Genomic DNA, 8,948 nt, shown 5'->3' with positions numbered 1-8,948 from the left:
CCTCACACTTGGAATTAATCGGAACATTTTCCCCCGTCGGATACTTTAACTTTTGTCTTCCCGACAACTTCCAACACCGAGATCTCTCAACTAACTTCGTATTTACAATAGACACGTCGGAGCCCGTATCAAGCTTAAAACGGCAAATTCTGCCATTTAACCTCCCATTCAACACAAACAAATCCTTCCTCCCCCCGATCTTTCGAACAAAACGCTTCATTTCCGGGGCGTTACTTCTCCTAGCCGAGCTCACCCCGACGAGGTCGACTAATCCCTGTTTTCACGGGAAGAATTCGCCGGACACTCATGCCGTAAGTGCCCCTTTTTCCCGCACTTCCAGCATTCCCTCTCCTTGCTGTCTCTTTTGGAAACAACCTTCCTCCAAAATATTACGCCCGCGGAGGCGAGACGGCACTATCGCCGGCCACTGAGATTCACGCGCGCGTTCGCGGCGAAGAAGAAGCGCGGTTTCTCTCTCAAAACACTTTATTACCACTTAGAATACAAACGATATCAGATAATACTAACAATACAGCTCTCCGTTGCAATATCTCTTCAACCAACTCGCGAGTCGCCCGGCAACAAACAGTCGCGCCGAGCGCGCGCCGTTCACGCGGCTCTCGCGACCATACGCGGTGACCGCCGCGTAACAGTATATATACATGAATTAAGTTGATTTCTTCATATGCAATTATATTTCTACATATTTTAAACATCACATAGCTGAAATTTTTCTCAATTATTGAACAATTTCTTTTTAAAATTAATTTTGCAAATATACTGCTAAGATGATTCGCCATATCGTTATTCTTTTGCCAAAATAGTATTTGGAAAGTAATTTTGCAAACAAGTGCAAATATTTGATAAAAAATCAATGTTTTTACATCTATTTCCTCAAATATATCTATATAATTGCAAATTACAATTTTAGTGCAAGATTTTGTCACATAATTTTGTAAATGTTTTCCTATCATGGTACATACTTATAGAAATGCATAACGACTTTTTCGCAATTTTTGACAAATATTATTTACAAAATTTTATTTCGACAAAATTGTTGCGTTATGGCGAATCATCTTAGTGCAATTATTGCAGGATCGTCGTTATTCATGGTGCCATTTTTGTATAATATTTTCACAATTTGCCTATTAAGGTAGTTCCTACATCTACTTTTATAAGTGTATGACGCTGAAACTAACAGTCGAGAAAGTTGTAAAGCATGGGACGGTGCTTTCTGGCTTATTTCTGCTTTGTATTTAACAGTGATTTTTTATTTTCACTTTTCCTATATTATGCTGTTATCTGACTACCGACAGTGCCAATCCTTGCGAACCTAGCGCGTGCTCTGTGTTGTTTCTGTATGTCTCGACTATCACTTGACAACGCGCTTGACAACAAAATGGGCAAAATAATCGATAAAGAAACGCGTATATTCAGCTCGGCACAAAATGGTGAGAAAGATGCATCATTATTCTACTTTCTACAATTTTAACTCTATTATACAATATAAAAGTTGCAAAACAATATTGATTTTATAAAAATACATACCGATACAATTCTTTGTTACGGTGTATAAATGCAACTTCATATAAATATATTTCGCGCGATAGATTTTATCAAGAGCCAAACCGGCCTCGTCAGAGGGTGTTCGAAAATCAGCGTCGCGCAAGGAAATACCTAAATTAGAAGAATTTCTAGAGAAAAGAGATTACACTGGAGCTTTGACATTGCTGGAATTCAACAGTAGCACCAATAGCAGTTTAGAAACCGACTTGTGGATGGGATACTGTGCGTTTCACTTGGGTGATTACAAGCGTGCGGCAACAGTCTATGAAAATCTGAGGAAAAAAGATAACGTACCATCAGATGTTTCGACAAATCTGGCTTGCTGCTATTTTTATTTGGGTATGTATCCAGAGTCGCAAAAGATTTTGGAAGATGCAACTGACAGTAAGCTGAAGATTAGACTGCTGTTCCACTTGGCCCATAAGATGGGCAATGAATCCAAGTTGATGGAATACCATCAAATGCTGCAGGATATTATTGAAGATCAGCTTAGTCTGGCGTCTATACACTACTTACAAGCTCACTATCAGGAAGCTATTGATGTGTATAAAAGAATTCTATTGGACAACAGGTTGAGATAAATTTGTTTAATTAAAAATATCTAGATAGTTTTGTGCACATCATATATTTTTTTTTATCTTATATCAGCTATAAGTTTAGAAAAAGAAGCATTAAGAGAAATATATCCAAAACAGATTCCGATTTATACTTCCTTACCCAGCTACAAGAGAATTGCAGGTATCTATCCTTGTCCTCTCCTTGTAATGAATATTTCTAGTCATCTTAGGGGTCCTTGCCAATTCATAAAAATATTAATTTCAAATAATTTCAATGTAATAAAACAATTTCATTAGAGTAATTTTTGTAACATGTTTCAATTTTCAATATTTATATTATTACATATTGAAATTTTTTAACTTTATATATTTTTTCAGAGATTATCTAGCTTTAAATGTGTACGTAGCTTTGTGCTATTATAAGCTAGATTACTATGATGTAGCTCAGGAAGTGCTTCAAGTTTATCTGCAGAAATATCCGGACAGCGCAATTGCGATCAATTTGAAAGCGTGTAATCATTTTCGTTTGTATGATGGAAATGCTGCACAAGCTGAGATGAAGCAGCTTATTGAAAAGATATCGAGTTCCTTCAGTTTCGGCCACGATCTTATACGCCACAACACAGTTGTATGTAATACCCCTTATATATATTTGCTTGAAATTCTTATTCAATTTTTATACAGGTATTCCGAGGTGGTGAAAATGCTTTACAAATTTTACCAAACCTGGTGGACGTTATACCGGAAGCCAGACTTAATTTAGTGATATATTATTTAAAACAAGACGACGTCAAGGCGGCCTACGAACTAATCAAAGATCTAGAGCCTGCAGTTCCACAAGAGTACATCTTGAAGGGTATAGTTAACGCTGTTATGGGTCAAGAAACTAATTCTGTATGTTATTAATGAAACATTGTTTATCAACATCTTGATTTTTGTAATTTTATCATTAAAATTCTTACCTCGATTACTCTAGCGTGACAGTATAAAAACGGCACAGCAATATTTTCAACTAGTCGGTTCTTCACATTCGGAGTGTGATACCATACCTGGCAGACAATGTATGGCTTCTTTCTTTTTCCTTTATCGACAATTTGAAAAAGTCCGACTGTATCTGAATTCAATAAAGACATACTTCTCCAATCAGGACAACTTTAACTTTAATTACGCCCAAGCTCAAACTGGCGCGGGCTATTTCAAAGAAGCTGAAGAAGCTTTTTTGATGATACGCAATGAGAAATACAAAAATGACTACGTTTACATCAGTCTTTTGTCTTACTGCTGTAAATAATACTTTTGTTATTATTTTAGTCGTCAAATATGCTTATGTAAATATTTAAAAAATTTTTTAATATTATTTTTCTTATATTTAGACATAATGAATAAAAAAGCCGAATTAGCCTGGGAGTTGTATTTAAAGATTGACACATTACCAGAATCTTTCAATCTGCTTCAGCTGATTGCCAATGCATGTTACAAGGTAGGTGAATTTTGGTACGCGGCTAAAGCTTTTGATATGCTGGAGCGCATGGATCCAAGTCCTGAACATTGGGAAGGCAAACGCGGTGCTTGTTGTGGCACTTTCCAGTATATTGTTGCAGAGAAATTACCAAAGTATGTATTCTGTATGTTACATTTATAAAACAAAAAATCGCCGATAATGACAATTATAACAATTTCTCTCTTTCTCTCCTCCGTGTATAGAGAACTGCTATCGGACGTGATACAGCTTCTTAAGAACACGTCAAATTCTCAAGTAGAGCAGATAATACGCGTTATGCGTAAGTGGGGAAAAGATAACAGAGTGAGTTGTTAAATCGGATATTATATGACATATAATTACTGATTCCGTCCGTTTGTCTGACATAATAATGCATAGTGTAACATATGTAGAAAAAATACAATGTAATACAGTTTTTTGTTGTAATAAGATTATAATTTTCTATTTACAAGTAAGATAAATTCTTGATATATGTTTATATGATACATGTTTATGTAAATGATTTAATAACACCATATATTATCGATTTAATATAAAATAGATATATTTAAACTGTAGTACACTCATTTTTTTATAATAATAATAGTAATATAATAATAATAATAATAATAATAATAATAATAATAATAATTAATTTTAACAAACACAATTGGTGAATTGTAAAAACACCATAGTCAATGGCAATACTATTCTTGCACTTGCACTTCTTAATTTTTTAAAAGTGAATTATTTCTCTGAGAAACCGTGAGTGTCTTTACATAATATAAAAGACAACTCACGTTTTACAGATCACAGTTTGCCATAAATATCTCTGGTGGAATGACTAAATTTAGGATAGAAAAAGAAAGCAAGAGAAAGACAAGAAAGAGGAAGAAGGATACTTAGTCGTTTTTTAAACTAGTATCCCGAAAAATTGAGCAGACGAGAGAGGGGGGGAGTAAAGACTATAACGTTTAACCATTTAATGTAACAACGTCATGACAATAAGAATTATACTTTTTTCTTTATCAATTTCTCAAAAATCGGACTGATAAAATAGCTTTGTGAAGTATTCCGTTATTACGTTAGCTTAGAAAACACGATAAAAAAAATTGTTGTAACACTTTAAATCAGATTTCAAATTGAATACTTTCGTGTTAGGTTTTCGAAATATGTGGCACAAAAATATGTACATCTGAAAATCTTTTCAATGTTTTCTTTCCAGTCCGATTTTGTTGTCTTTAAACTTAGTTTTTCGTACTTTTGTCGGAATAAAGAACGTTTCTTTGAATGAGCTCTTTACACCGCGTTTATTCAACGCGTCTGCGAACTAGAAGAAAGAGTGCCTAATTCAAGTCATGAATTCTACGTTGTCATTATATTACAAAAATAGCATCAGGGACGTGTTTAACGTTTCCGCATTTTCTTTTCCGACAAAATTTCAGGCGCGCTAAGCTATAGATTTTTTATTTGTTTATTGATATTTGTGGAATATTTCACGTGTATATGTACTATAAACGGCACTCGTTCTCCGAAAACGCGCGCGCTTCGTAATTTCTTTATATATTTCTAAAACATCGGATGTGTACAAGAGCTTCACAAATTCACACACTTATTTTCGATTATTACGTTTCATTAGTTTAAAATACATCAGTGTTCCTCGCGCGTGTAATGCATGCATACGTTATGTCAAATGTTGATAAGACTAAGACGCAGATTTTTAAAACTCCTATATGCTACTATTGTAAATATACGGTGATGATACAGCGGGAATTTTGCAAAAATTTTTATTTTGCTACAAATTGAGACATTTCTCTTTTTTTCCTTTTCTCTCTTTCTCTCTCACACATTACTCATACATTCTTTTATTTTCTTTCATACTTCTCACTCACTTTTTTGTTTTTGTTATTCTAACAATCTCTCTTGCGCTCCTATTCGCGCCGCGCTTGAACGCGTGCGCGAAGAAAGAATGACTTTTTGGCAATTCCAATTGCCAACACCCACTGGGCTCAATGCTTTAATAGCATATCTCACTAAGAAATATATGAAAAATATCAAAGCGAGACCTACATAATGCAAATTTTCATTATGAAAATGCATATATAATTAATGCATATATGCATTTTCATAATGCATAAATCATAATTATGAAAATGCATATATAATTTTAAAGAGATACTGTGGAATACGAGTTTCGCTTTCATATTTCTCATATCAGTTCTGAGAACTCTGTATATGCGTGAGAGCAATTTGCGGAGCGTCTTGGTGTCGGTCTGTATCTATACTCGTCATTTCGCAACATCCTTCATATTCTTTGTCGTCGAGTTACAGTAATTTTTTTGTTCACCAATAGCTTTTTTTACAACACTTTATCGAATTTAAAACAGATCATTATTAGATAAATTTCTTTTCAAAATGCATATTACTGCGACAGGAAACATGCTATTTTTTTTTTATCACAATTTAGAAAACAAATTTATAATAATTTATTGAAAGATATATTATAATCAATGAGCTAAAAAAACAAGAACCTTATAATTTAATTGTTGTTTGACTCGTAAAGACAACATTCATAACAATAATATATCATAATATAATACACAATAATAGACTTTCACATTGGTCATATACGAGTTAAATCGACGCGTATGAGCATCGAACACTTAAATTTGTGTGCCTGTACCCGAATAGAATGGATGCTGCAATAATACACATATATTGTATATAAGGATTTATACAGCGCGTAGATCCGAGTTAAGCGCGAACATACAGGCGTGATCTACGCGACGTAAGAATCTCCTCGGCTTATATCAATAAGTTACACGATAAGACAGTAGTAAGAAAACGACTACTTAAAAATCCACATGTATACACAGAGTATTTATAATAGAGCGACTGTGTGCCGCTCGAAAATTCTCTTTCTGCCACGACAGAAGTCGGTATCGGCAGAACACTCGGTTTCTAATGCATATTTTGTTTTCTCTTAGCTATAGAAACGAGCGAGATCCGAAGTAATGAATCGCAACATTTACAACGCGACACATTACGTGTCTTCGAAATGCGTGTAAATCACACATGTATCGTTTGGCATTTTCATATGGCGTTATTCAGTGTCGAAAGAGGTGGATTGAGACAGTCTCGAAATAGCGGAGGCCCTTTACGGAGAAAATGGCATATTGAATTGGCAGCATTAATAATTTGTGCTACATGGTTATTGACAGATATGCGTAGTTTTTTTTTCTTTTTTTTTACGCCGCACAGTCTTTTATACGTCGTTAAAAGATTTCTCTTGTGTATCCGTTTATTTGCATTTTCAATAGTACTTCAATACCATCTCGTATGTGATCGATCGTTCTGCGCGCGTGTCTGTAGTTCTGACTGACGAAAAACGTCAAGTAAGAAATAGAAGCTTTTGATACTTACGATAAAAAATAACAAAATGCATCATATCGCGAACATTTGCAAGTTGTTCATCTTTTAAATAGAAAAATAGAAACGAAACTCTTTAATTAAATTGAGACTTAATTGAAAGACAAAAGACAGCAAAAAGACGCGGTATAAAAACATGTATCAATATGCATTTTTTAATATAATAATAATGACAAGGAAACTTTGCGTTGCACTCAAATGATAATCACATATACCATTTGCGCACCATATAAAAAAAACGAAATGTCGCGAAAGAATCAATAGCCTATCTCAGTCTGTATCATACTTGGTCATAATTAGTTTTGGTGTCCGCACAATCCGTGGCACGCTCAAGAATAAATGTGAAAATATTATACGTAGTCCCTCTTGCATCCGGATTTTTCTCTCCTTTTGAGCGTTCGCTTGTAGCTGCGTGTGAGGCTGTGCGTCGCCACACTGTTCAACGCTGCTTTCGTGCATGCCACGGCACTTGTATCCTAATTTCTATCTCTGAAACAGACAAAAACTTCTTCTGTCTCACAAAATTCAATTCATTATTTTTTATAATTACAAAACTCTGCACGACATTTAAAAGTAATTGAGAAATAACTCAAACATAATATTTGTTTGAAATAAATAACATATCTTAAAGTGTGTGACTGCAGTCAAATAGTTGTCAATGCCCAGAGAAATATGTTAATAACGCTTACCCTGGCCCAGGATAGTAATAGGGTGGCGGTCGTTCATATTCAGTACTTAAAGGAGGTGGAGCTCCGGCAGCTGGTTGATATCTTGGCGGACCACCGTTGGGGAAATCCCAATTTCTGCAATAACGACATATGTGAGTCTAATAATTACATATATGATTGCAAAACAACGTGGCGCGTTCAATTTTGATTACGAATCAATAGCGTTTGCACTTGTTGGTATCACATCGAGTCGCTTAACCCTTTCCGCTACTCATCAAAATCGACACATCATTTACAAAAGAATTTCGGCAGTGAAAGGGCTAAACAATTATCTATTGACTCCTTACCACAGTAAAATGCCTTTAGCGAACTAACATATGATACAGCAGCCGCCCAAGCAAAACGAAACTAAGATCATATATATATATAATTTGGCTGAAATTTCCCGGTTAACAATTGCAAAATATATTTTCGATATACGTTGGAGTAGACATGCTTCTTCTCCGCGAAGAAAAGATATTGTAAGATATAGTTTTAAGCTTGTGTACAAAATAGATAATACTTCCCACATGAAGATTTACCGTGACATCAATATCTAATATATAAATTGCTTTTAATAAATATAATTTTAGTTCAATAAGCATTTCCGTGAAAGGAAAAGAACGATGATTCGGGTCCCAAATGTGTTACTTTACTTGATATACTTGTTGCGACAAAGCCTAGTTCTGTTGCAAAGCTACTCACGACATGGCGAATTGAAAAGAAATAGATCGAACGAGCACGGAACGTAGGAGAAGGAGAAACGCAGAAATATTTGTAACAATAGTCTTTGCGACTTACGTGCAGAGGCGTATCGAGAGACGCGAGAGGTCGACCCCCCCGCAAGGTTCCCACTCACCTGGAAAGAAGAACCGGGAAAAAAATCCATGACCATCACGAAAAATTGCATCAAAATTTACGTCAAAATTATTACATTCAACAGTCAGACCTCTCGCGCATTAAATCGTTAAAGAATCAAAACGTTCGACGTCGTTCTGCAGACTTATAGAGATAGAAACGTCTCGCAAACTCTGATCAGGACTGAGCATAGAGATATGTTTTTCCATCCTCAGAACTGCGGAACGACGTCGAATCCCAAGCTGCGGAAACAGTACAGGATTATGATCGCTGAGTGGGAACCCTGCCTACGTCGGGCAAGAAAATCACGAAAAGATCATACTGACCGAAATCAGATAGAAAGAAGATCGA

General features: G+C 35.2%; 2 protein-coding genes across 8 annotated transcripts in view; one reads left to right on the top strand and one right to left on the bottom strand.

Moving 5' to 3' along the window:
• Positions 1-296: 296 nt before the first annotated feature.
• On the top strand, positions 297-4,393 carry LOC109859981 (intraflagellar transport protein 56). 4 transcript variants are annotated; one of them, XM_020438762.1, is made up of 9 exons: positions 297-311; positions 1,317-1,451; positions 1,611-2,137; positions 2,215-2,304; positions 2,502-2,751; positions 2,808-3,017; positions 3,100-3,406; positions 3,497-3,737; positions 3,828-4,393. In XM_020438762.1, the coding sequence occupies exons 2-9, from the start codon at positions 1,449-1,451 to the stop codon at positions 3,937-3,939; spliced, it is 1,740 nt and encodes a 579-aa protein (XP_020294351.1). In that variant the 5' UTR covers positions 297-311; positions 1,317-1,448; the 3' UTR covers positions 3,940-4,393. The 4 variants fall into 4 exon arrangements, with proteins under 4 accessions (XP_020294351.1, XP_020294350.1, XP_020294348.1 ...); XM_020438761.1 differs by lacking the exon at positions 297-311 and adding an exon at positions 1,014-1,153; XM_020438759.1 differs by lacking the exon at positions 297-311 and having other exon boundaries at positions 1,014-1,451.
• Positions 4,394-4,492: 99 nt separating this feature from the next.
• The window catches only part of LOC109859979 (prominin-like protein), a 35,331-nt gene continuing 30,875 nt past the window's right edge, over positions 4,493-8,948 (bottom strand). For all 4 annotated transcript variants that reach the window (XM_020438755.1, XM_020438757.1, XM_020438756.1 and 1 more), the window contains 2 exons: positions 7,722-7,835; positions 4,493-7,521 (listed from right to left, as the gene is read on the bottom strand). In XM_020438755.1, coding sequence (XP_020294344.1) covers positions 7,509-7,521; positions 7,722-7,835 — 127 coding nt within the window. In that variant the 3' untranslated portion in view covers positions 4,493-7,508. The remainder of the gene's footprint in view (positions 7,522-7,721; positions 7,836-8,948) is intronic.

Source organism: Pseudomyrmex gracilis, unplaced genomic scaffold (assembly GCF_002006095.1).
Source record: "Pseudomyrmex gracilis isolate BER0280 unplaced genomic scaffold, ASM200609v1 scaffold_312, whole genome shotgun sequence".
NCBI classification, from domain to species: Eukaryota; Metazoa; Arthropoda; class Insecta; order Hymenoptera; family Formicidae; genus Pseudomyrmex; species Pseudomyrmex gracilis.
The sequence above is the reverse complement of the archived record's forward strand: the minus strand, read 5'-3'. Positions and strand labels throughout refer to the sequence as shown.

Excerpts from the sequence above, each read along its gene's own strand:
- LOC109859981 (XM_020438762.1), top strand. Across the intron at positions 3,407-3,496 it reads CAGTCTTTTGTCTTACTGCT|ACATAATGAATAAAAAAGCC; the intron begins GTAAATAATACT and ends TCTTATATTTAG. Across the intron at positions 3,738-3,827 it reads GTTGCAGAGAAATTACCAAA|AGAACTGCTATCGGACGTGA; the intron begins GTATGTATTCTG and ends CTCCGTGTATAG.